The 27,920-nt window shown below is 38.8% G+C and overlaps 1 protein-coding gene across 7 annotated transcripts; it reads right to left on the minus strand.

Annotated features, from left to right (window-relative positions):
• Positions 1-623: 623 nt before the first annotated feature.
• Positions 624-27,788, minus strand: LOC122279793 (protein EMBRYO SAC DEVELOPMENT ARREST 30). 7 transcript variants are annotated; one of them, XM_043090629.1, is made up of 11 exons: positions 27,579-27,767; positions 27,038-27,290; positions 26,777-26,861; positions 23,619-23,689; positions 23,455-23,543; positions 23,100-23,337; positions 4,612-4,724; positions 4,203-4,293; positions 3,790-3,918; positions 2,528-3,081; positions 624-1,557 (listed from the first exon to the last, which is right to left on the minus strand). In XM_043090629.1, exons 2-11 carry the CDS (start codon positions 27,203-27,205, stop codon positions 1,110-1,112), a joined length of 1,986 nt encoding a protein of 661 aa, XP_042946563.1. In that variant the 5' UTR covers positions 27,206-27,290; positions 27,579-27,767; the 3' UTR covers positions 624-1,109. The 7 variants fall into 7 exon arrangements, with proteins under 7 accessions (XP_042946563.1, XP_042946558.1, XP_042946560.1 ...); XM_043090624.1 differs by lacking the exons at positions 624-1,557; positions 2,528-3,081; positions 3,790-3,918; positions 4,203-4,293; positions 4,612-4,724 and adding an exon at positions 14,393-17,325 and having other exon boundaries at positions 27,579-27,788; XM_043090626.1 differs by lacking the exons at positions 624-1,557; positions 2,528-3,081; positions 3,790-3,918; ... (1 more) ...; positions 4,612-4,724; positions 27,579-27,767 and adding exons at positions 14,393-17,325; positions 27,384-27,517 and having other exon boundaries at positions 23,645-23,689.
• Between the last annotated feature and the right edge of the window lie 132 nt (positions 27,789-27,920).

The raw sequence follows: 27,920 nt of genomic DNA on the forward strand, positions 1-27,920 counted from the left end.
AACCCACTACAACGATGGGTGTTACAATCCCAAAACCCTTTTTTTACAAAGAGTTTGTGCAAAATTTGTGTATTTCAAACTTGTGTATAGCAGTATTCTTATCAAATATATCGTTGCAACATGCTCATATTAAAGCTTGTAATAGTCATTGATCTTGGATTGATCAGGGCATTGTTGTTATATGACGGACCCAGCCCAAGCATACTTAGAAAAATTAATTAGGATGGCTTTCATCAAATCATAGTGATTTATGTGCCCCCAACCAATAAATATTCATTATACGATTAAGCTATCGTTGCATTCTTATATTTTTATGGTTTTGGGTTCATATTACCTTGCTTCTAATGGTAGGGTTGTAATCGGGTTGAGTTCAAGCAAGTTATGACTAGTCAAACTCAACCTCATTATGACTATAATGTATTTGCACACTTTATAACTGTATGTAACATTACTCTTTTACCAAAACCAAATCAAACTTGTGTTTTTTGAACAAGTTCCAATTGAGTAAAACTTTTACTAGTTCAAACTCAAACTTTAGATTCGACCACGACTTTTGCTGAATGCTAATCGAGTACTAGGTTTCACTAATTATATTATAATATATATATATTTATGACATTGTATCAATTAAAAACTTTTTTTAATATCTCAACAAAGACTGGGAATAAAAATTTCAGCATGTACTTTTCTTTGTTTGTATGCTCTGTAAGTATAACAAAATTACAGAAATGATCCCAAAACTCTGAAAATTCGGTGTGCAGTTTTCCTCGTAGGTTCTGTACTTAAAAAATTACATGACTGACTCTCGAGCCTTTTAAGTTGACCAATGGCGAAAGATCAACAGGTAATATTGTTATCAGCTTCCCTTGACCGCATCAATCTTTCCCCCAGTCATACATTTGGAAAGTTTTGAAGCATGAACGGGAGGATCCACCAACCTTAAACAAAGAATGAATTTGAATGCCGATTTCCTCTGGAAGGGTTAGTAGAAGCCGCTGAATGATAAAAACAGTTTTTTTTTTAACCAATACCGCCGTGACGTTACTCCAGTAAGAAATTGTTGAATATCAAATACCGCTGCCAATAGTAAGTAATCTGCACATCCTATTCTAGTCATTTGGGTCCATTTCCTCATCCTGGTCCCAGACCAGAGTAACATTAGATTTACCACCACTGTTAAAAGATTCTGGCAATTCAACTATGTCAATTTCATACTCCGATTCATTGTCAAAGTTGCCCCCTTCTTTCCCAGCTGACTCTGAAGCAACAGCTTTGTCACCATGTTCCATCCATTTGGGGCAATCATCTTCCCCTCCATACAGAATCCTGCCGTCGTTGCCTTTTACATCAGTTGGAATGTCAGGAGAAGATATTCTACAAGTGCATTCAGGGAGTGGATGTGAGAGGAATGAAGCTGGTTTTGATAAGAGGGACTGCCTTGTGAGTCCTTCCTCAGCCAAGCTTTTGTTAAGATGTTCCCTCACTAAGAGTGTCCAATTGTACTTGGTATGGTACATATTGTCACGAGTAATGTTGAAAAGTTCAGCGAGAACTTTCCTGTTTAAAAAACCAGATAATGTCAGAAAATAAAAAGAACGATACAAAAACAAAAACCATTCCAAGTAAAAGTTTCATGAAGATTTTTTATAAGAATAGTAGCAACCAAAAATTGGTCAAAGAGCAACAAAACTGTTTAATATCCATAGAAAGTTAAGGTTTCAACTGGTAAACGTTTTTCTTAAAGAAGATACCTAGTACTTCAGCCCAGAAAGGAATAAAAATTAAAAAGAAAATACAGCAGACAGAATCAAACACTAGGTGAAATAGCAAAATTACATTTACAAGCCGGTGTGGAGGGCATTCTCCACATTGCTGACATGACAATATTTGATTTGCAAGAGGATTTAAAATCTTAAACTTCTCTACAAATCAAATCTTGCCAATTCAGCAGACACCCTCCATAACAGCTTGCAAGTAGAACTCCATTAAATAAATATAATCATTACAATAGTGATGCCAATATCCGATGAGTGGTGATGCTAAAAAAGACCTTCAGTCCATGTCTATGCACTCAAGCATCTGTAGATCTAGATGCAATGCAAAATACTACAAATGAAAGCACTGCTTTAGCAATAACATTATTCTCGCGCAATAAAAAGTATAGATTGAAGGCTTCCATGTATGCAAACAGATAAAATTCAACCAAATTATATTTGTTACATGATTCCACTGAAACACCCCTTATAACTTAAACAAATAGATTTCGTTCAATTAGCTTTTGATTCTTTTGTGGGGTTTGGGCGGATGCACTAACAAAGGCATTTTAAAAATTCAAAATTGTGAAAAGGAAAGTTATTCTCACGCAATAAATGTTAATGTTGTTTCAGCACACATTTTCAAATGCAATTTAGAAAACAATCTATTCACTGATTTAATTCCCGTGGATCATCTTATCAACCCATAACCACTTTTTGTTTTGGGCCAACCTCTTAACCACTTAATGATATGAGTTTCACGCACATCTTACCTGTCTGGTCTGTATGTTCTAGAAGAACCAGTCTCATACAATCGCTGTCCCATGACCAAATTTGAGAAATCTGGCCATCCACTGCCATCGTTGTTAAAACCAGGAAAGAATGCGTCGGCTTCCACAGAGACGATATAATCAAGAGCATCCCATAGTAACCTGTGCGCTTGCATCCTCAGATCCATGGGCGAAGGGTCTGGTTCTTTTTCAATCTCTGTAATCCAACCATACCAGCCTTCCTTTTCATGTTGATAGATAGGTCTATCAGGAGGTGGAGGCAGAGGCCGAGGCCGAGGACCAGCCTTTTTCCATTCTTCTTTAAGTTCTTCCTCGCTTTTGGCAGGAGGCATTTGGAAAAGATCTAAAGGAAGTGGGGTTTCAGGTCCAACCAAGTCATACAACTCTTTCTTGCTGCAAAGGGAAGTGCGATCTACTAAGTTGGTAAACATGGCACGAAGAGGGATCAGAACACGTTGACCACCAAAAGTTTCAGAACCAGCCAGGTATATTATTGTCTTAGGAGGATAGCCCATTGCTCGAAGGAGAATTCCAACCTGCAGAGGTTTTGCATAAGCAAAATGATGCACTGCAAAATAACCATACTAAAAATTATGTGGTGCATGTTTTTTTATAACATTGGGGCATCTGTTTCACCAATACTCAATTATTTTCAAAAAAGTGAAAATCAATGAAAGTTGCAATGCAGAAGAGAGATCCTTTGTTAGTTCAAAATAGGCAGGAAGTTAGGACTTGCTTAAAATTCCCCTAAACTTGCAAGCACTAACATGGACATTGCAATATACTCTCGTCAAGTCTCTAATGACTAAGAGTGATTGAGACCCGTGTAAATTACACTTCATGCTATTTAAACAATAAAAAGTGCTCCCCAGGAATGCCGAATGGTATTTCAGTGTAGAAAAAAAACACAAATTAATGGTAACTCCATTAAACTATTTGTTGTTATTTTTTACACATGATTAAGCCATCTTGCAAGCCTTTTTAAGTTGCAAAATACCACCTGCAATTCAGATACCTGAGTCATCAGCCTTGACCACCAATTGTGCTTTTTGACCTGTCCTATTTACAATCATTTTACTGATAGCATAAAGAATTGTGTTTAGATGTAGTATAACAGTTGGCTTAACTATATTATACTAAACACGACATAATTAGCCAAATATAGTGTGCTTATAATCTGGAACACCAGACAGAAGTCAGGACTACATGTAGTATAGCATTTATGATAATATAACCAAGTATACCTCTTCAGGCATGAGGGGACATGAACCATTTTCTCTACGCAAGTGAGAATTCATGCTTAGCTCCTCATTAACAATTCCTCGCTTGATCATCTGTGCCCTCCGATACTGTATAAGTTCAGTATGAACATCCTACAAAAGTAACGAGTAACAAGATAAAGAAAGCTAGAGATTGAATGAAACCTTTCTCAGTCATGATTGAGGTAGAAACATATGGGAAATGTGAAAATATCTTTTTTACTTTTAAGTCTAAAAACTGAATTAGTTATCAAATATAGAAGCACAAGAACATTCAAACAATAATTGATACTATTTAGAGTAACGAACAGTAAAATGGACACTTTGATTCTTGAGAATGATACATTGGAGAAAACTTAAACATCCAATACAGAAGAGACCAGGCTCCAACAGCTGACCTGAAAGAGTTCTGCACAACCATGATATGCCAAAGTGTCTCTCAATAAGCCAGGATGAAAAGCTAAAAAAGGTTGGCCCCATCCTCGTAACCTGAGGAAAAGCACAAACCAAATGCTCATGAAGGGCAGGCAAATAATTTCTAATATTTAGGAGTCATAGGCGGACAATTTCTGACTTTGGTGTTACATATGCATAATTACAATGACGCATTTTTCCTCTAGAAAAACCCATTTATTTATTTTCTTTGGTTAGAAAACTTTCGTTGAAATCCCTCTATTTGCAAGCTAAGGCAATTTCGACACTTGGACCATTATCATGGTATTCCCCATGAGAACAAAGACAACTACAAATTTAATGCATCAGGAATTATAGTTCTCTACACATCAATATTTGTTCCAAGATTCATACCTCTCCAGCATTCGGCGCCCAAGAATCTGAATATCTGTACGGAATTGCAGTGCATGGAAGGCAACTCTGCATCTAAGCCTCTGAAACTCAGCCATGCTAGGTGGAAGGATGGACTGAAAGAAGATGAAAATTGCTTGAAATAGATCCTTACGGTTTAATAGAGAATAAATTTAAATAACTGACAGCATAGCAATGTAACTCAATAAGTATGCAGTTAGCAACCAATTCTTCTGTTTTTTCTTTTTATCAGTAAACAAGAATTTTATCAATGATAATAATCCACTTAACTATTGACTTCTCTTGCACATTACTTTTATGCATTAACAAATATGTTTCTTTTTCAGCCAATGCTGTATATGAGAGAAAGTAGACTGTATACAGGCTCGTTCTCACAATGCATACCATGCTAAGAGAAGAGGGAGAGAGATGAGAAAACTCAAAATTACAATAATCAATTCCATCCCAAACAATTAAAAACTTTTATCAACCGCCGAGTTGAGGATATAAAGAGCTAAAAGAACTTTTCTACAAAATACTGTTGTAAAAGCAAGAGGAAGAGAACCTCCAAAAATGGTTGTTCGGTTCACACCTTTTTTGCTTTAATGATTTAAGTAAAATTTTATTCGAATCCATCAAAAGGTGCAAGCCATGTACACCGGAAGTGCAAAACCCAGGTCTTAAAATCCTTAAGATTGAGGTGGATTTGACATTAGGCCCATGGGAACCATGATTTATGTAGAAACTCGAAAATATTTTTACCTGATAATTTTATTTGGGTTCCCATTTATTTTGAAATGATATTTTGTGAGTTCATAGACATTTAAAACAACCTTTTTTAAAATTATAAATTTTTCCTCTTCTTAAAAAATAAATAAATAAATTTATCCATCATTGAAACTTAGCTAAAACAATGGTTTTACTTCAGCAAAATCTCAATAGTCCGCTTTAGTCTCAAAATTCGTTTTTAACAATGGCAACCCTCCTTTCCTATTATAAAAATGCCTCACGCTAGAGCCTTCTCTTTATCTCCCTTAGTTAACCATCATCGAGCCCCCCCTTGTTTCAACTGTAAGCTCTTTCTCTCCCTCTCACGGTTATCTATCTAACACCGTTACCCAAAACACAAGCCTCCTCAGATGGCCGAGGACCACCGTAAACCCAGGTTCCCACGACTCTCTGCATTGCCAAAACAGAAACCCAATTCACGTTGTCTCTCTGTGTTCTCTACAGTAAGCCACTGCTTTCTTCCTTGCGTTCTCACTCAGATTCATTCTGGAAGCCATTGAAGCCCAGCTCTGCCTCACCGGAAGCAAGCTCACCGTTTATCGTCTTTACACCACCCTAAACCAAGCTTATCTCACACAACCAGGTGAATTTCTCCTCTCTGTTCTCTCCTGTACTCCATTCTCTCTTTACATGACTTCTCTCTGTCTTACATTCTCCAGTCATTACTGTGTCGCCGGAAAGCATAGGAGATCATCACAGCGCCACTGCCAACACATGCTGAAGCTGTCAATGTCGCCCAGCAATTCCAGCACCTACATAACATCTGACCAGGCATCTTCCACCATTGGACACGGTACTCAGCCACTGCACCTTCAGCCACCCTTCTCTCCTACCTCTCTCTCTTTTCCTGCCTTTCTTGGCTTCACAACAGATTAGGTTTCCAAATTTTAGTACATGTTATGAGCATGACGGATTGATGTAAAAAGCTATTGGAAAATGTTGGTTTGATTAACATGGGTAAGATGCAATGAATCATGGGTTTCCTAAGGTTTGATAGTTATCAAATGGAAAATTTGATCACTATGGGTGAAATATGTGTTATGGCCAGCTTATATGATATGTTTAAGTTGAATTTATAATTATGGGTTTCTAGAAGATGAAGTATCATGGGTTGATGATTATAACAGGAAAGAATATAAGTATGAGTTACGGGCATTGTGATTCTAAGGAAGATATGTTTTGGACAGTATGGTAAATTAGAAATTGACGGAATATTACAAGTGATGATATAGATGATTATCGACATAGTAATTGTTGCTCACAGTTACAAGGTAAGTGTATGATCACACCCTTCATCACAATATTTTCTAAGTTATGTGAGTATATATGATCATGTCTTTCAAAATGCAATCATGAATATGTTTTATAAATGAAAAAATCATTACTCAAACTGCATTTTAAAGTATTATTATAAGTGAAGCCTATTCATTGATAACCCCCTTTATTTACCCTATATTATGAAAATGTGAATGTAAATAAATTCGACCGCATGAATGATATGAATGTTAATATCATTATTCTTACTATTATTATTGTATAAATGAAAAGAAAGAAAATGAAAAGGAACTGAATGATTAATTGATGATAGATAAATCGTGACGGATTATGGTACCAAAGGTTAAGGGGCAAATGGCAACACCATGAGTGGCTTATTAGTGATGCACCTGATGATAAACATCTCTTCCAATGGTTTAACAGCATCATACTCGAGGCCCACAAGTGGGATCACGATAATTGAGATCGCCAACCCTTGCACATGGGGCATAATTGTGTGTGATGACTGATGAGGAATATGACAGTTATGAAGGATAATGTGATAAATGTAAAGTTGTGTTAATGAATGAATGATGAGATTATTATACAATGTAAATGCCTATTTCCTTGATAGCCCCATTGATGTGCCTTCCAATAATAAACCATGTGAATGCAAATAAATTTTAAGAATATTTCTGCCATGCCTTAATATTATAAATGCATAAACTGCTGAAAGATAAGAAAGGACGAGATAATGATCAAAGCAAAAGATAAATAATTGTGTCATGAATGACAAATGATGGTTTATGGATACGGTTGACAGATGACGGGGCGGATGGCATGTACCACCCCAATGGAAGGCTCAAACCACTTGGCCTATACTCCAAAAGGACTAGTCAAAGATACAATTGGAGCTTCATTGGAACCTTATAAAAAGCAAAAACTTCTCATTTCCAAACAATGTGCGATCTCATTCACCACCTACCCTTATCCTTATCATGTGAAGTATCACAATCTCTTCCTCTTAAATTCCCAACATCCTTGTCAAGCTAATCCATCATAGATGGCATGGCTCAAGTCCCACATTTATAGTTAGGATAGGATACGATACCATTTGTAACACCCCAATGAAAAAAATGTGGAATCTCATACACTACCTACTCTTATCCTTATCATATGGTGTATATTACATGGCAACGCCATGATGGTGGTTCGCTAGATGTGCACCTAGTGATGTCCATTTCCCTTTTTTAAGGGATTTCACTCCAGACTTCGAGTGAAATCATGATCATCACCAACCCATGCGCATAGGGGCTAATATATGAATCTAATGGTATGTATGTAATGTATATTACAATAGATGTCCAAATTATGCATGATGATTGCAAGAAAATGCTTATTAAGTCTGCTTATATTTATTGTACAATGTCTTATGTACTGAGTATTCAACTTATTGTTTTGTGTTTATGTTTCAACTATCCAACGTAAAGCGCCATATGATGATGAGTTCGCAGGTCAGTAATAGCCAATGATGAACATCCCAAGACCAGATTTTATTAATGATATATGATTTTACTTTACTGAAACTCTTCTGTGAAACACAAAAACTTTGATTTTTTATAAGTGCACACCTTCATGACCTTTTGAATAAATGATGTATTCTTTTTAATTTCTTTAATGCTACGGATCTTTTATACTTGGCACCTAAGCAATTTTAAAAGTTGGTAGCATTCTGTACCTCATAAGGAAGTGGGTATTACAGGCAGAATACAAAAAATACACCTAAGCAGTAAACAGAAAAAGGATAAAATCTTGAAAACTAGGCACAGAAACAGAAGTATGTGATACCATCCAAAGATAGAAAGGATTTTAAGGGGATGCTTGGGGAATGAGTGAGATGAGAATTTTGTGAATAGTGGTAAGATGGTTTGTGAATAGTGGTGAGATAGTTTGAGTTAAGTATTTATTGGGTTTTGGGAAAGGAGAAAGAAAAAAGTTGAATAAAAAATATTATAAAGTTAAAATATTGTTAGAATATAATTTTTTTAATATTATTTTTGTTTTGGAATTTGAAAAAGTTGAATTGTTTTTTGTTTGGAAATTTGGGAAAGTTGTAATGATTAGTTTGAAAAAGTTGTAATAATTAGTTTGAAAGTGTTTGTGTTTGAATGATGTTTGGAAAGGAAATGAGATGGGATAAAATGGAAATTGTTTCCAAACATCCCCTAAGAACAAGAGCTTTAAGCTCAATCACTGTTTCCTCACTGTCTTTGAAGCTGATCATTTCTCTCTCCAGAAAGACCACATTCAGCAAACGGAGTCAATTTCCACAAAACTTCACAAGGATAGCTACCAAACTACCCTTCCCAATAAACATGGACAGGAATACGGAGTCAAGTACCCAATTTTCACCAAAAGACTGAATTTATAATTCCACAAAGCCCTAGCTAACTCACATTGAAGTAATATATGGTCAACTGATTCTCCACTAATTCGCACATACAATACCAATCAACCACCAACACTTGCCTCTTTCTCAAGTTATCCATGGTAATAATCTTTCAGAGCAGGCATCCAAACACATAGAGCCACTCTCCACAGTGCCTTAGTCCTCCAAATACTTTTCCAATAAAACAAAGCATTAGTATGGGAATATATAGCTTCATAGAAAGATCAACTTCAGCAACTCCAAAATTGGAAAAACCCCACCAATCTTGCCTCAACAATCCCTCCACTAACTTGTGAGTAGATGGCCATTTAAAAAAATGAAAATATTGACATCCCAATCTCATGCGAACCAGATGAAAGAGGCATTTGTATTGTTGAGAATCATTAAAGAGTTGTAAATTATCTGCCAAAGAAGCTTCCTAAAATAGGCTATGAAGAATAACTCTAAAAACATTCCTTAAGAAACATTCCTTAAGTGGCTGATCTCCACACCATATTTCATGCCAAAAATGAATTGTAGTATCGCCTTCTATTTCGAAACTAAAGCAAGAAACTTCCTTCCACACCCTCCTTCTCTACTTACAAAGGCCAGATCCAAACGAACCATTCACCTCATTAGAAGACCGCCCACCCATGAACTACCATAATCCACAAACCTTCTCTCTCATTGCAGAGTGTCAAACATTTCACCAACAAAACTCAAATGAACAAAAGTAACTTTAGGACCCCAACAAGGAGCAATTCAGGCTTGGCCAAATTAATCTTCATACTTGACACTGCCTCTAGACATAAAAGACAGCATTGCAATGAATTGAATAACCCGATCTAATGTTTTTTTTTTATAAGTAATAACCCAATCTAATGTTATAATGGATTGAATAAAGATAATTTTATTGGGCCTAAATTATATTTAATAAGCCATATTGGGTAAGCCCAAGAGCTATTATTCATGGGTAAGCCCATGAGCATGATCCAACACATTTACAAGACCCATGACCCGACTACCTTCTATATATATAGACCCATCTATCAATTGAGCCCTATACTACACATAAATCATACCATCGTCTTCCCCAAACTAGGGTAGCCACTAGTCACTATTGAAGTTCCTTCCACAGCACCCTCAAACCACCCTACATCGCCAACCATCATGCAAAACCGAGAGGAAGCCACATGCTAGCCCTCCACACGTGGCAGACCAGAAGACCATACACGGCAATAATATCCTGCGTCCACTACACCATCTCTTTCTTCCTTCACCGCAGGCTCCTCAAGTCCACACCAAGCTTCTCCACTCACGGACCGACTGCCTCCGTCTCTTGTTCTAGCCCCTATGTTACAATGTGGAAACCAGTCCAACGGAAATCGAGAGTAGCCCTCTCATGCAACAGCCTCATGCCCACGTCCAGCACACAGCAAAGCTCCCACTACCACCACCAACCCACAGCAGCAACCACTAGCACCCAGCAGAGGACCATCGTTGCACAGAGCAAGCAAGCGGGCATGTCTCTGTTTTACACTCACGACACTCAGAGAATAGAGCATCCTCATGGCACAAAAAGCTACACCCTGTGAGACCCCGCATAGAAGCCACCTAGCTCAACCCAAAAAGTCTTGTAAAAGACCAAAAACTGCAGCATACGTTGAAGACAACAACCACTAGTTTATGCACCTTGGACCAAAGCATGCCACTGGCTCACACTAAAACCACCATGGTTAGCCTCCACTGTCTAGACCTGCCACCATGATCCTAAGCTAGAATCTGCACCACCAATTTGTGCCCTCCTCTCTTTCCCTCCACACCTCATGTACATAAACCACCCCGTGCACGGGATCGTAAAGACCAATCTAAAGTTACAACACCCTTTCCACATCTCGGTAAGGTTCTCTTTCTCTACATGACACACACACACACACACAGTCTCTCTCACTCTCTTGGTTAGTCTCCCTCTCTCTCTCTTCCTCACCTGACATAAGCTCTCTCTCTTCAGGTTAGTTGCCCATCTATATCTCTCTACGTTGTCCTCACTCTCTCCCTCTCTTATATAGGATAGATCTAAGGGTGAAATATTGCTAGATTAAGGTACTGTTTGGCCACAAGAAATTCTCATCTCAAACATAAAATTTTCATCTCATCATTACAATTTTCTCAAATCCCTATACAAAATATAATAAACAATTCAACTTTTTCTTAACTTTTTCAAATCTCAATACAATAATAATATTAAAATATAATATTTTAATATTTAATCTTAAAATTCAAAAGTCTAATATGAAAAATCTCAGTGGCCAAGCAGAACCTAAAAGGTTCTAGTCTAAGTGTCTTACAACTAAATACAAAAATACCCATGCCTTATTAGTGTTGATCGTAGGTTTTAATATTTATGATGATTTCCTATAATAGAATCAAGAGAAAACAGGTGTTTGGATGCAAATGTATTTTTAGGGTTATGAGGATATTAGGCTTTAGGGAAATATAGGTTATTTTAGCATTTCAGACTTTAATTACAAAGTAGATGTTTAATTAGAAATTGCCGTTGCAGGCCTATTTAATAGGTAACCGGTTTCACCCCGAAAATATTGGATTAATTTTTTTTGATAAGTAAACGGTAGTATTAACGATAAAAGACAGAGTCCAAGTACACAAGAAGGTATACAGGTGGAGCATCTATCTAGTTTGATACATTAGAAACAAGAAAATCATGAAAACTTAGGCCATTAAAGTCTATTGCTATGGCCCAAAGGCATAAAGTACGGAAAAATAAAGACCGAAGCTCCTCTAAAGACCGCTCCTTATCTTCAAACGTTCGATCATTACATTCACGCCATAAGCAACACATGATGCAAATGGGAACCATCTTCCATACTGCTTTGATTTGAGGGACCCCACCCGGAATTGCCCAACTAGCCAGAAGCTCAACTACTGAAGCCGGCATTACCCAGTTTAACTCTAAGAGACTGAACACTTCGCTCCACAATGCTCTAGCTATCTCACAATGTAGCAAGAGATGATCCACTGATTCACCCTCTTTTTTGCACAAACAGCACCAATCTGAGATAATTATTCGACGCTTACGCAGATTATCTCTTGTCAATATCTTCCCTAGAGCCGCTGTCCATGTGAAGAAGAGTGCTTTGGGGGGTGCCTTATTTCTCCACAGGCTTCTCCAAGGGAATTGGGAATCCGGTCGACATGTAAGAGATTTATAAAAAGAGCGGACCGAGAAAATACCTTTACCTGCAGGTATCCACCACAACTTATCTGCACACGAAACCTGTAGTCTTGCTAAATATACACAGCTGAAAAAAGCCTCAAAACAGTTTATTTCCCAATCTTGGGCAGCTCTACTAAAAGTGACATCCCATTGGACTTGGTCCCCTGAAAGAACCATAAGGTCTGCCACTGAAGCATCTTGGTCATAGGCAACTAGAAAGACAGATGGAAATGCATCTTTTAAGGCCTCCTCCCCACACCATATGTCCCTCCAAAATTTTACACGAGTACCCTCCCCCGCCACAAGTTTAGTGTGTCAAACAAATACCCCCCACCCTCTTCTTATGTGCTTCCAAACCCCTACGCCGTATGTCCCATTCCCCTCTCTAGTACACCATACGCCCCACAAGCTACCATGTTTGTAGTCCACGACCAGTTTCCAAAGTGCTTCCAGTTCCACATTATATCTCCAAAGCCACTTCCCCAGAAGGGCCCGATTAAATGTTCTCAAATTCTTAATCCCCAACCCACCTGACTGAATTGGCTTGCATACCTTTGCCCAGCTGACCAGATGAAATTTTTGTTTCTCCCCCAACCCACTCCATAAGAAGTCTCGATATAGTTTTTTGATCCGGGCCGCCACACTTGCTAGAATTGGAAAAAGAGACAAGAAATAGGTTGGTAAGTTAGAAAGGGTACTTTTTATTAGTGTCACCCGGCCTCCTTTAGACAGGTACAATCTCTTCCATCTTGCCAGTCTTCGTTCAATCTTTTCGATTACTGTATCCCAAGTAGATATGGCCCTTGATGCGGCTCCCAAAGGTAATCCCAAATAAGTCATAGGGAGAGACGCCACCTTACACCCAAGTATACTGGCCAGCTGTCGAGTGTTGCTTACATTCCCAACTGGTACTAACTCTGTCTTCTCAAAATTCACTTTCAATCCTGACGTTGCTTCGAAGGATAAGAGTAGCCCCTTTAGTGTCTTCAACTGGTCTTGCTCTGCCTCGCAGAAAATTAGGGTGTCATCTGCAAAAAGTAAATGTGATATCGAGATAAAACCCCTACGTGAATCTCCAACTGAAAATCCAGCCATAAAACCATTTCTCACCACCGCCTCTGTCATCCTACTCAAAGCTTCCATGACAATAACAAAGAGTAGTGGGGAGAAGAGATCGCCATGTCGTAGTCCACGAGAGCTACTAAAGAAACCTTCTGGGCTACCATTAATCAACACAGAGAATCTTGCCGTCGAAATGCACCACCTAATCCATAAACACCATTTTTCCCCAAAACCACATCTCTTCAGCAAATAAAGGAGGAAGTCCCAGTTAACATGATCGTATGCCTTTTCCATATCTAGTTTACACATTATACCTACTTTACCAAACTTTAATCTACTATCCAGGCACTCATTGGCAATTAGAACAGAGTCTAGAATTTGTCGACCCTTTACAAAAGCATTTTGAGGATTCAAAATTATCTTACCCAAAACCGCCGCTAATCTGTTGGCAAGCACTTTGGAGATGATTTTGTACACCCCACTAATGAGGCTGATAGGTCTGAAATCCTTCACTTCTGTTGCTCCAGGCTTCTTCGGAATCAAAGCAATAAAGGTGGCATTCATGCTTTTCTTGAATTTTCCAGACACAAACAGTTCTTGAAACACTTCATGATGTCCTCTTTTACAACCTCCCAGCATGTCTAAAAGAAACCCATAGAAAATCCATCTGGACCTGGTGCTTTATCTTTCCCCATTTTTCTGACTACTTCATATATTTCCTCTTCCTCAAAAGCTCTTTCTAACCAGGCCACTATCTGAGAGTCAATAGAGTCGAATCCCAATCCCTCTACTTTTGGTCTCCACCCCTCTTGTTCTGTAAATAAGTGTTCGTAGAAGTTTACCACATGTTCCCAGATCACTGGAGCCTCCATGCAATCTATACCATTAATATTCATCATTTCTGTAAACGAAAATGGAGAGAAAAGTGGGGAGAAAAATATTAATCACTTTCTTTTATCCACAGTGTACACACAAGCATATATATATACCCTAAAACCAAGAGACACATATACCCCTATACAAACACATTATAGACAATATATTCTAACACTCCCCCTCAAACTGGGGCATATACATCATATAAACCCAGTTTGAAACAAATAGGTTTTAAACGACTCCAACACAAAGATTTAGTAAACACATCTGCGAGTTGATCTGCGGACTTCACAAAAGGCGTAGCAATGTCACCACTTAGTATCTTATCTCGAATGAAGTGACAATCAATCTCTATATGTTTAGTCCTCTCATGAAATACCGGGTTAGAGGCAATATGCAGTGCAGCTTGATTATCACAAAATAGCTGGAGAGGGATAGGAGCTGGAAACCCAATCTCTTGAAGAAAGTGTTGTAACCATGTCAGCTCACTAGTAGTATGTGCCATTGCCCTGTATTCCGCTTCCGCACTAGAACGAGCTACTACTGTTTGTTTCTTACTCTTCCATGTAACCAAGTTACCTCCTACAAAGGTACAATATCCAGTAGTAGATCTTCTATCTGAAGGAGATCCTGCCCAATCAGCATCTGAAAATGCTTCAACTCTAAGATGTCCATTTGGTCGATATAATATTCCAAGACCAGGTGCTCGCTTGAGATAACGAAGAATATGAACCACAGCATCCCAATGTGAGATCCTAGGCGTTTGTAAAAACTGACTCAGTACACTCACTGCATAAGAGATGTCTGGTCTAGTGATGGTAAGATAGTTCAATTTCCCAACAAGTCTTTGATACATACCTGGATCTCTAAACAGCTCCCCTTCTTCTTTCAAGAATTTACGATTGGGATCCATAGGGGTGTCAATAGGTCGTGCACCCAACATGCCGGTTTCTTCTAACAGATCGAGTACATATTTCCTCTGAGATAGGTTGATGCCCTCTTTAGATCTACTGACTTCAATTCCAAGGAAATACCTAAGTTTGCCCAAGTCTTTCGTCTGAAACTGATCATGTAAAAATTGCTTTAGTCTAATAATTCCAGCAGAGTCACTCCCAGTGATTACAATATCATCCACGTATACAACCAACAAAATGTGACCTGCATCACTATGCAAGTGAAATACCGAGTGGTCTGTTTGGCATCTGTGAAGACCAAAGTTCAATACAGCATCAGAGAACCTTCCAAACCATGCTCGAGGAGATTGTTTCAAGCCGTATAATGCCTTTTTCAACCTGCATACAGTACCTCGATACTCCCCCTGAGCAACAAACCCAGGTGGTTGCTCCATATAAACTTCCTCATGCAAGTCGCCATGGAGGAATGCATTTTTTACATCCAACTGAAATAAGGGCCAGTCTAAATTAGCAGCAAGAGAGATTAGCACTCGGACAGAAGAGATTTTGGCAACTGGAGAGAATGTCTCTTCGTAGTCAATGCCATAGGTTTGAGTATAGCCCTTTGCAACCAGGCGGGCTTTCAGACGTTCCACAGAACCATTAGGATGAAATTTGATAGTGTATACCCATTTACAGCCAACAGGTTGTTTACTAGGTGGTAGTGGAACAAGATCCCATGTGCGATTATGATGAAGAGCATCCATTTCACTTTCCATAGCTGTCCTCCATCCCGGATCAGATAATGCATCCTGAAGTGTCTTAGGAATAGAGAGTTTTGAAACTTGAGATGTAAAACATGAGAATGAAGGAGATAAGGCATGATATGAGACAAATTGACTAATAGGATGTTGAGTAACACAAGAACGACTACCTTTGCGAAGAGCAATAGGTAGAGAGTCTGAAGTACTGGGTAACTCAAGATCTGAAGATGGAGGCACGACTGGTTGGGGCAACTCAAGATCTGAAGATGGAGGCACGATTGGTTGAGACAACTCAAGATCTGAAGATGGAGGCACGACTGGTTGAGGCATGGGAGCCGGCGGCCGCGAGCGACGTGAGTAAACCTGCGGTTGTGAGGGAGATTGTGAGGGAGATAATGTAAGGGTAGGTAATGGTAGAGGGTCACACTCAACACTTGAAGATGTATTTGAAAAAAAAGGTATGGACTCAAAGAAGGTAACATCAGCACTTGTGAAATAGCGTCTAAGAGTAGGACTATAGCAGCGATATCCTTTTTGAGTCCGAGAATAACCAACAAAGAGACACTTGGTAGAACGGGGGTCAAGTTTATCAAAGCCTGGACCAAGGTTATGAACAAAGCAAACACATCCAAAGATTTTTGGTGGAAGAGAAAAAGGTGAAGATGACGGAAACAAGACGGAGAAGGGAGATGAACCATTAAGAATAGATGAAGGCATACGATTAATAAGATGACAAGCAGTAAGAACACCATCACTCCAAAACCGTTTAGGAACATGCATATGTAGCAATAGTGCTCGGGTTACATCTAACAAATGCCGATTTTTGCGTTCTGCCACCCCATTCTGTTGGGGTGTATATGAACATGATGTTTGATGAACAATTCCTTTGTCACTTAGGTAAGTAGCAAAGGCACCAGATAGATATTCCCTACCATTATCAGAACGCAAAATCTGAACTTTTTTATTAAACTGAGTTTTAATTTGTTTCCAAAACATTTGAAATATGGAAAGAAGTTCAGATCTGGCCTTTATCAAAAACAACCATGTCACACGAGAGTAGTCATCAACAAATGTAACAAAATATTGAAACTTGTTTGATTCAATGTTGATTGGTCCCCATATATCAGAGTGAACCAATTCAAAAGGACTCGATGCACGTTTATCAATACGAGGAACAAAAGACACACGATGGTGTTTACTAAGTTGACACGCTTCACAAGAAAAGGGGGACACACTCCCCAAGTTCTTAATTTGACACTTCAAAAGAGAAAGTGAGGGATGACCCAGGCGACAGTGCCATTCAAAAGCAGATGATGAGGGGGTTGTAAGAGCTCGAGTGGGTGACTGTTGAACATCAAGATAATACAGACCACCAGCTTCATGCCCCGTACCAATCTTGTTCCCCGTCTTGAGATCCTGAAAAACACATGAAGAGGGATAAAAGGTCACTGAACATTGTAAACTTTGAGTAATCCTACTAATAGACAGCAAACTAAAAGGAAAACTCGGAGCATGTAGGACAGATGACAAGGATATGGAATCAGTGAGTTTAGTGGATCCAATGCCTGTAACTTTAGCAAGAGAACCATTAGCAAGAGTGACACTTTTTACAGATGGTACAGTATTTAATTTAGACAGGACAGAAGACAAACCGGTCAAATGTTCGTTAGCTCCTGAATCAATGATCCATGGACCCTGAGTGGGTGAAACAAGACATGCAGATGCTATACCTGAGTGGGTAAGAGTAGCTGTGGAAGATGAAGCCCCTGTGTGACCCAAAAACCGCTCATACTCCTCCTTTGATATACTGATCATATCTGAAGATCTGTTGGAGCTCGTTGGCTGTGAATCATCTTGAACAGTGGCTTGATTAGCAGACCCAGATGGTCTACCATGCAGATTCCGATTAGCAGACCCAGATGGTCTACCATGTAGATCCCAACAATAATCCACTGAGTGATTAGTGCGACCACAATGGGTGCACTTACGAAATTCACGACCTCGAGTGCGATTATCTCTTCCCCCACGTGCACCCCCACGTGCACCTCTTCCACTCTGACCTCCACGTCCAGCAGGAGCAACATAGGAAGCAGTTAAAGCAGATCTCTCGTTACTCTGATCAGAAGATAATGTAGCTCGTTGAAGTCGAGAGAATACATCAGGAAATGACGGAAGCTGTGGACTTGCCAAAATCTGAGACCGCACTGACTCATATTCCGGTTTTAAGCCAACCAGGAAGCGAACAATATTAAAATCTTCTCGTTGTTTCAGCATACTTGGAACATCAGAAGTGACGGGTTGATACACTTTGAGTTCTTCACATATGCCCATCACTTGAGAATAATATTCTTCCAGGCCCAAAGCATTCTGTTCCAACACGAAGAATTGTTTACACAACTCATAAATACGAGTTATGTTTCCAGCACCTGAATACATCTGTTTAAGATGCCCCCACACCTCTTGAGCAGTGTCAAAATGTATTAAACTCGAGCAGATACTAGGTTCAATACTAGTCAACATCAGAGATAATATTTGAGCATCTTCCTGCTCCCATTGAGCAAATGTAGGACTAGTCGAAGCAGGAATAGGATCAATCAGATGAGTACGGCGAAGACCCTTGCCTTTCAAAAACATTTCAACGGATCTCGACCACAGCATGTAATTCTTTCCATTTAACTTCACTGAAGTCATAGGCATATTGATATTTGGTGCAAGTGACATCGACTCAAATTTATTTGCCATGGGAAATATACCAATATATCACAACAGTCCACTTAGAAACAAAGATTTCACATAAAAATCATGAAACGTGGACCAAAACTGGAAAAAACAATCTGGAAACGTAGAAATCCAGATTAAAAACCCAAATCCCGAGCCTGTATTGAGTGAAATAAGTCTGAACCGGTCAAAAAAGCGTTGTACCGGTTCGGAACCGGACTGTATCGGTCTGAAAGTCGTCGGAATCGGACTGTATCGGCCGAAATCGGCTCTGTTTCGGCCGGTATCGGCCTGTTTCGGCTCTGTATCGGCCGAAATCGGCCTGTTTCGGATCGGATCCGGTTCGAGGCCGGTATGCACTGTCTCGGATCGGGTCGGACTCGGATCGGGTCCGGGTTGGCCTCGGGTCGGGTCTGGCTTGTTTGGGCTGCGCCGGATAAGCCTATCCTAACCGAGGATAGGTTTAATCTATCCGTGTTACCAAACACGTTTTATTCCAACCTGGAATAAAACTCTATACAGGTTCAGGAGTATTCCTACTCCAGAACTAGAATACGAGTTTACCTGCAACCAAACGAAGCTGGATCGACGGACGGCAACCTCTTCCGGCGGCTGGAGACGACGGCAACCAAGCTTGGAGACAACAGAATCGGCCGGCGAGCTCACCCCTAGTGTCCAGTACCCGAGATGATGCCGGAACCTGGCCGGAAAACACTTCAACCACCACACGGCGCCGGCAACCACAAAAACCACACGGAAAGCACACGGAAACACTCCGGCGAGCACAAACACCACACGAGCTACACTTGAAAAATATTCTCAACCCACACAGAGCTCGGATTCGTGAGAATCGGCTCTGATACCATGTAAACGAAAATGGAGAGAAAAGTGGGGAGAAAAATATTAATCACTTTCTTTTATCCACAGTGTACACACAAGCATATATATATACCCTAAAACCAAGAGACACATATACCCCTATACAAACACATTATAGACAATATATTCTAACAATTTCAATAGAATTGTTTCTCCTATGAGAATTAGCCACTCTATGGAAGAATTTTGTGCTTCGATCCCCTTCTTTCAACCACAATGCTCGTGACTTCTATCGCCAAGAGATTTCTTCTAAGGAGACCATTTTCTCCAACTCTGATGCCAATTCAGCTCTTTTGGCATTTTTGACTATGGTAAGGGGTCTATTTTCATTAGCCCTCTCAATATTCTGTAACTCCTCCAACAAAGTTTTCTTTCTTCCCCCTACATCACCAAAAGTATGTAAATTCCAAAGCTTTAAATCATTATTTAAAGCCTTAAGTTTACCTGCAAGAATGTATGATGGGGTACCATGTAACTGGTATGAAGACCACCAAAGTTTTACCCTGTCCACAAAGCCGTCGCTCTTGAGACATATTTTCGAATTTAAAGTATCATAGCCCTCCCTGAATACCGCCACCATCGAGTAGAATGGAAAAATGGTCCGAGCATAAATGCCGCAACCTCTTTTGGCACAAACCTGGGAAATGAGATTCCCATTTCGGCGAAATTAGGAATCTTTGGACCAGGTAAAGGGCCCACCTATCAGCGGAAGATCTAGCATATTCAAGTCAAAGATACATTCAGAAAAATCAGTCATTGCTGGTCGTATGACCGTCTCCTGATCTTTCACTAGGGAATCTTGTGACATTAAAGTCGCCGCCAAAGCACCATGGAAGATCCCAGCAGCTATAAATACCAGCAAGTTCTTCCCATAACAATCTCCTGGTGCTGTCAACATTCGGTCCATAAACACCTGCAAAAGCCCACACAAAATTATCCTCCACCATCTTGAAGGAGATAGCAACAGTAAAATCTCCTACAAAATCTTCCACTTTTTCCATCACCCTTTGATCCCACATCACAATTATACCACCCGATGCCCCATTTGATGCTAAAGAAACCCAATCTACATAGCGGCATCCCCATACACTTCTCACTAATTCTCTGGTCACCAATTTGAGTTTAGTTTCTTGTAAACAAACAATATCCGCCCTCCAACCCCGAAGCAAATTTTTTATGCACGAACGCTTATTAAAGTCATTCAACCCACGAACATTCCACGACACAATTTTTGGCTTCATAAAGGAATCGCTAGCCCTTTCCCTTTGGACCTGTCACGGCTCGAGCTACCCTCATTCAATGACCATTTAAGTCTCTTGAGCTCCCTTTGTTTCTTAGTTCCAGCTTTCTTGGACTGAAAATGACTCGCCTCAATAAAAGTGAAAAGAGCCAGAAATTGTTCCTCATAACCCACACATTCCATGCCCACCTCCTGTTGAATCTCCTTGATCTTTTGGAAGACCCAATCGGAGACCTCAAATTTGCTCGGTGCTAAATAGCTTAACGGAACTGGATCTCCCACACAAGGGGATCCATCCCCCCGTAGCTGCACTCCACCCTCCCATTCTACCATTGTGCCCACAGCTTTTTGCCCATCAAAAGGAGTAGAAGGGACTTGTGAATTAGGAGCCAAAACCCCATCAGTATTGTCCTCTACATTCCGATCAAACTCCAACAAAATATTCGCTACAGTTCTCTTAGCCCCCTCCTCCGAGATCAACTCAAGGTGCATAAATGTAAGTAGCATGATCATACCCTTACACATATGTATGGTAAACGACATGTCTTTTATAAAACAATTATACATATACGTCTTCCATTGGATCCCCCCCCCCCCCCGGCCCCGCTTTCCTAACATTCCCACATCATGAAGGAAATGATTTTTTACTGCAACGATAGATTTATAAATGCCATGATTTTATGCATTAGTTTCAAGTTAGTTGCATGACATATGCATCAAGATATTTAATGAAAAGCCATAATTTTAAGTGGAGATATGCATCAAAATATTTTATGAAAAGCCATGATTTTATGTGAAGAGTTATGCATCAAAATATTTATGAAAGGTCAAGATTATGTGACAAAACATGTATCGCGACATTTTATGAAAGATTATGATTTCATTTGAAATCTATGATTTAATAAGGCAAGATATGACAAGAAAGTATGTATGTATAATTATGATGAAGTATGACTATTAAGATACGTAATGGCCTATGTTATGATATGAAGACTGTACCATAAGGTTAAGGGGCATATTGCATTTCTAGGATGTACAAACTGGTAGCACACCCAATGTTGTCTTCCTTGTCTATGGATTTCCAACCCGTGGCCACAAGCGGAATCGAAATGTTTTAAGATCACAAACCCTAACTCACGGGGGCTAACAGTGGCTACCTGCCTATGACAAGTTAAGGCACTTTATACATAGTTCAAGTCCATGTTATTTACGGATATAACTATTAGTATGCATGTCTTTCAAGAAACCCTATGTTTGCATTATGTTTATTATATGATGTGTTGTTTATTGATTATTCGACTGATTTTAAGTTTACTAAGTTATTTTGTTAAGCACATGAGACTTGACTGATTTTAATAGGTGCTTCCACGTATTCTTTTTATCTTTTCAATATTTTAATAAAGAATGACTCTATTTATTATATAGAATCTTTTGTAACTAGTGCTTTGTTTCAGAACAAAATTTTTAAAGTCAAGGTTAGTAGCACACCAGTCCCTTAGATTTCTAAAACTAGCATTTTCTTGACCGCAGAACAAAACTTTTAATGTCTAGGTTAGTAGCACACCGGTCCCTTAGATTTCTAAAACTAACATTTTCTTGACCCTAGGGGAGCCGGGTGTTACACAATGTGTCATTTGCAAACTTTTTTTTTGATAAGTGCGTGTCATCCGTAAACTACAAATGAGAAATAACAACCTCCTCATCAATGCTTGATCCTCAGAGAGAAAACCCTATATAAAGCCTCCAAACAATATAGCAGAGATTATTCTACTCAAAGGCTCCATAGTAATGACAAAAAGTAACGAGGACAAGGGATGCCCTATCTCGAGCAATGAGAATTGTTGGAAAAAACCATAGGACAGCTGTACCCAAATCTGCATCTTCTTAATAAATATAACAAGAAATCCCAATGGGGCTCCATTAAGGTTCCAATGGGGCTCCAATTGTATCATTGACTACTCCTTTTGGAGTATAGGCCAAGTTGTTTGAGCCTTCTATTAGGTCGTTACATGTTTCCTAATAATCATTTACATATAAAAACAAATTATAGAGTGGAGTCTCAGGAAGGATTGTTGAGAGGAAGATCTTTGGCCCCTCTTCATTCTATATAGGGTTCAAAACCTTTCTTCAACATAGGTGACAACAAAGTTTATTCCAATTTCCTTTTCTTCCTCTTTCTGTTAATGTTGCCAATTCCCAGAATACTATAATGTATGGTGGAGCCTTTATATTTCCATGCTTGACCTCAATGATAGAAATTTTCTAGATTTGATAACGGAAAATCTATGCCCAAATAAGCAAACATCTATTGCAAACAGTTTCAAAATTTTTATGTATTAAACATTTAAATTACCTGCAGGCATCCACCATCAGCAAGAACCAATCCAACAACCTTGGCTTTCTTTAACTTTGGTAGAATTTCTTCCATATAATATTTTGGAGAGGCTGAACTTTTGGGCCTAAAGGTAGGAAATTCGTTCCTCCTTGCCTTTAGGTTTTGAGGTAGGCTCTTCACAATCATGATATCATTTTTTAGCGTTGATATAAACTGTTCCTCATTATAGAGATAGGAAAAGCTCTTGAACTTAGAACTGGAAAAAAAAAAAAAAAAAAAGTAAAGAAAAAAAAAAGAAAAGAAAAGTAAGAGTTTCATGATTAGCATAGAAACTGATCTTGAAAGAACTGGTCAAGAAAGCTAAACAGAATACCTAATGCCCTTTGAACGAGTACTTTCTTGAATCTCTGGAATGACAAGGGTAGCATTTAGAAGCCTGGATATGGTGACCAGATCACATATCTAGAAATAAAAAAATTGTTATAACTTCTTATAGAAAATTTAGGTGAGCAGAATTCATGCATTAATGAGTCATACCGAAGATCTTATATTTGCAAACCCACCAAAAACTTTTGCATAAATGAAACCATTGCTCCGTTCCTTTGGAACTGCAAAGAAAAAAAAGACATAGTGCATGAAATCCCAGATTAACAAAAAAAGGTGATCAAATAACGAGGAATCATGACATCCCTAGAAAGCACGAAATTAGCAATTTCTATAGCCAAAAAGAAGCAAACCCACCAGAACTTCTCATTTGAACCTTTTCCATTTATACAACTGAGTAAGAAATATGAAAAACAAAATGAATAAAAATAAATATACTATTACACCCATATTTTACTCATTTAAGAGCTCTGAAAGTTAGTATTTCAAAATCAAATTAATAGGCGGTAAAGCTGAATAGGAAAGGGGCCGAGCAGACTGATGAGTGCCTTTTTAAGAAGTCCTCCTCCCAAGGGGGCCCAAGCTGTCAGTAAGATACCACTCAAGGAGAACTATTTTTGTTATCTTGTCTCTACCAATCAAAGCCTTATGTTGCCCATGAAGCACTAGGACGTCATGTACTTTTTTTTTTCACTTCTTTGCTGCTGTCATCCCTCGTCTCTTGTTCCTTACCATCCATCAATGAATGTAGTTAGATCCAATGCAGCTCCCACCTAATATGAGACCCTACCCTTCAGCATTTTTGCAGGAAGTGGCCACTCTCATTCCTAATGAATAACATTATGTTTGGGAACCAAACATTTCCCAAAAGTTTCTCGAACATTTCCCAAGAATTTCCCAAAAGTTTACATCAAAACAGTCTCAATCATCAAACATCATACTTTGATTCCATAACAAAAAAGAAATACCAAAACAACTGTAGCAAAGTTAAATAAAAAACTCTCCCAAAAATTTTCTTCCCTTCGTATTTTCAATTAACCTTTTCAGACCCCAATAACACCATCTCTCAAAAACTTTCACAATCTAAACACATTTTTATGGGTCCCACAACTTTTACAAAACCCCATAATCCATCTTTAGAAGTTCTGTCAAAAGTGTCAAAAACTTTCAAGAAAATCTTACATCAAACATCCCCTAAAAGCCAAGTTGCTACTAGGCAAAAATTTCCTGAACTAAAACATAATGTTCATCTATTTAAAAGCAATTCCTTTTTCAACAACATCAGTCAATCCTTTTAGGTGGCAGTGTTGGGAACAATAACAGATCAGAAGAATAATAATTGTACAAAAGAGATGAATACAGTTAGGTTGAGTAATTTAGAGCCAGAACTTGTTAATAGAAAACAAACAACAAACGATCATCCGAACTCTGCTCAATAAATTCCATTTAGGCAAAACATGCTCAACCGTTCCTGTCTACACCATCCAAAATAACAATACGGCCTCGTTTCCCTCCACTGTCGTACTCTGCCACTATCAAATAGGGACTGAAAGAATGGGAACACCGTTGGGCCTGGTAGACGCTGTATCCAACACTGATTGTCTCAAAACACTCTTTACTAGCACCTGACTGCACACTTTCTTCCACCATGAGCGCCAGCCAATCCACCATGACACTGCCTAGTTGTAAGTATTTCATCACCTTCCAACTCCTCACAGTGATTCTTATCACACCAGCTCCCTCCAATACAAACTCAAAAATCTTTGTGTCCACCACTAGCCTTCTTGACAAACACATCCTCAATACACAGAGGATAAGGTAAAACCCAAGATGACAAGAAGATATTTCCATCAAGAAGTGCCGGAAATTGGGTGAGCAACAAAAGGAAAAGAGTCAATTCTGATGAGAAGCGTCAGAAGTATCCACAGTCAAAACTGTTGCAAATTGTACTTTAGCATGCAAAAATAAAAATGGTCTTCACAGCTAAAAGAAATATCCACAGTCCAATATAGAGGTTCTAGAAAGTTCTGCCAAATCAAGAAAAAAAATTATGATGTTATATGGTCTCTTGCAGAGCAAAGAAAGAAATACTTAATAATCTTATACAAAAGATCGGAACTAGAAAATCAAAAAACCACGTTAATTGATCAAAACTAATATGTTTCGTTTGGGGAAATAAATTCTGCTAAAACTCTTCATTCCTTCGATGGTAATATCCATTAACAATGACTACAAAATATATTTAAGCATTTCTGTTCATTTAAAATCCATTTGAGATGTGGGGATCCTACAACTAACATCCATTTCAAGTCCTATCAAATAAAGTGTAGAAGAGGAAACAAGAATTTTCCTTTTATTTTTTTGGAAAATTCAAAATCATACATTCATTCTTCTTATTTTCATTTGGGTTTTCGATACTATATGTTCATAGTTCTAGATACCCACAACTTAAACAATAAAATCCAAACATCTTTCAGACCATTCATGGCCTTTAGAGTACCTGCCTTCGTTTTACTTTTTTTTTTCCTTCACCAAAAGTCAACTGCTTTGACATTGCATACTGCTTGTGCTTGAGATGGGTTGCAAATTTCACAACAGCCCAAAGTCCCAATATGAGGCAATCAACTTTGTCTTAACCATCAAACTTAAAAGCTCTACCGTGATTTGAAGGAAGGGGGACAGAACTCCATGATCCAAAGAACACACAGAAGTTGTACATCATTTTATGAAACAATGAAACAAGAAATAAGTGGACCATTTGGAAGACAAGCTTGGAATGGCACTTCAAATACATGAGATAAGATACTTTTAGTGGCAACTAAGATACCAACTTCATGATCCTACTACCACCATTAAAAACGAGACAGCTTATTTATTTATTCTTTTTTATGTTGGGAAACCTCTCCAAGGCAGGGCCCTTTGGACCCACCCCTACAAAGTAAAATCTGGTCTCATGCACCGCACCCTCAAAAGTTTCCCTACACAGAACTTATTAAATCGCTAGCTTTTCACAAGGGGGTGTGGCCCCAAAAAGATTGTTTGGACCCATGAGATGTTAGACCTTGGACCTTGAAGAGAGAAAGACCCTAAGACCAAGGCCTTCACCACTTAAAAAAGGTTATAGCGAAAATTATGTGTCCTAATGAAACTTAAGGTAGCCATTTTACAGACCTCAGTGGCATTTTTTGAAATAGAGAAATCTGCCATACCTTCTCAATGGTATGTTATGAATAATCAAATAATAAAGAGAAAATTCAAAAATAAAAAAGATAAACATTGCTCATAATAGGGTGCTTGAGCATAACTATTACCAGGATAGCTGCTTCTGGGATTTGCATAAGGCTGTAAAGACTCTAACGACTTCACAACACCCCATATCTTCTTATTCCTGCTGAACTGTAACATGGCAACCGAAACAATCGTAATTGGTTTATATATATATATATAATAACCAAAACAATCATAATGGAAACAACACATCAAATCCCTTTAAAAATACCCAAAAACGAATGCACATGCATATCAATGTGGACCAGTAAGACACTACCATAAAGCAAGTCATAACAGCATACCGGTGATCCTATCACATTAGCAAAATCGGCACGCAATCCAGCCATTGCACTGTACTGCACTAAATCAGCAGTCGAAAACTTTGTGACAGAAAGGTGGGTCAGCAGAGATAACAAAGATAAGATGAGGAGGGAAAGTGTAACCCATTTCATCTTAGATTTGATAAACATCTTGCCTCATCAAGCATGGGAACGCATTCCAGAAACCATAAATCCAATTCCAATTCCCAATTGGAAATTAAATTCAAAACCACCTCTGCATTTAGAAGAAGCGTCAGAGATGGGTATCAAAGTCAAAGCGCGATTAGAACAACAAATTAAATTTAACGAACAAGTAAAATCACGCAACTCCTCTTAACTAAGCCATGTTTCGTTGCCCAGATTACGTTAGGAAAACCACAAAAGATTCCGAGTCAGGGTATGAACGAACAGAAGTAGCAGGTTCAAGAAAGAGATTGGGATTCTTTGGAATTGGAGAGAGAGAGAGAGAGAGAGAGAGAGAGAGAGAGAGAGAGAGATGAATTTGAAAAGAGTTGGGAGAAACCTGCAATCCGATTCTTGGGTCGCCTGGCGCGTCTCTATGTTTGTGCTGTCTTCGGTACATCAGAACTGAATCAAGCCCCAACTACGGCAACAAATGAACTTGTAGTGTCCAGTCCAGGGCTGCCAATTTTATGCTACCGTCCAAGCACGAAATAGGATTGAGATCCGGCAATCTTCTTAAAAAATACAAAAAACAAAAAATCCTGCATAAACGGGTTTGGATCGATTCAAATTTCACCCGATTAAAAATCTGCATTATAAAATATGGATCAATTAGCGAGTTTACAAGTCCACCCAAATCATTTGATTGGTCAAATAAATATTATGGAAATACAGCATGTTT

Source organism: Carya illinoinensis, chromosome 10 (genome assembly GCF_018687715.1).
Source record: "Carya illinoinensis cultivar Pawnee chromosome 10, C.illinoinensisPawnee_v1, whole genome shotgun sequence".
Lineage (NCBI taxonomy): Eukaryota > Viridiplantae > Streptophyta > Magnoliopsida > Fagales > Juglandaceae > Carya > Carya illinoinensis.

Bases quoted from the DNA above. Each gene is read 5' to 3' on its own strand.
- LOC122279793 (XM_043090623.1), bottom strand. From the start codon at position 18,651: ATGGCAAATAAATTTGAGTCGATGTCACTTGCACCAAATATCAATATG. The intron at 15,008-15,110 runs GTATGTATCAAA...ACAAACGCCTAG, and splicing joins GGAGCTGTTTAGAGATCCAG to GATCTCACATTGGGATGCTG.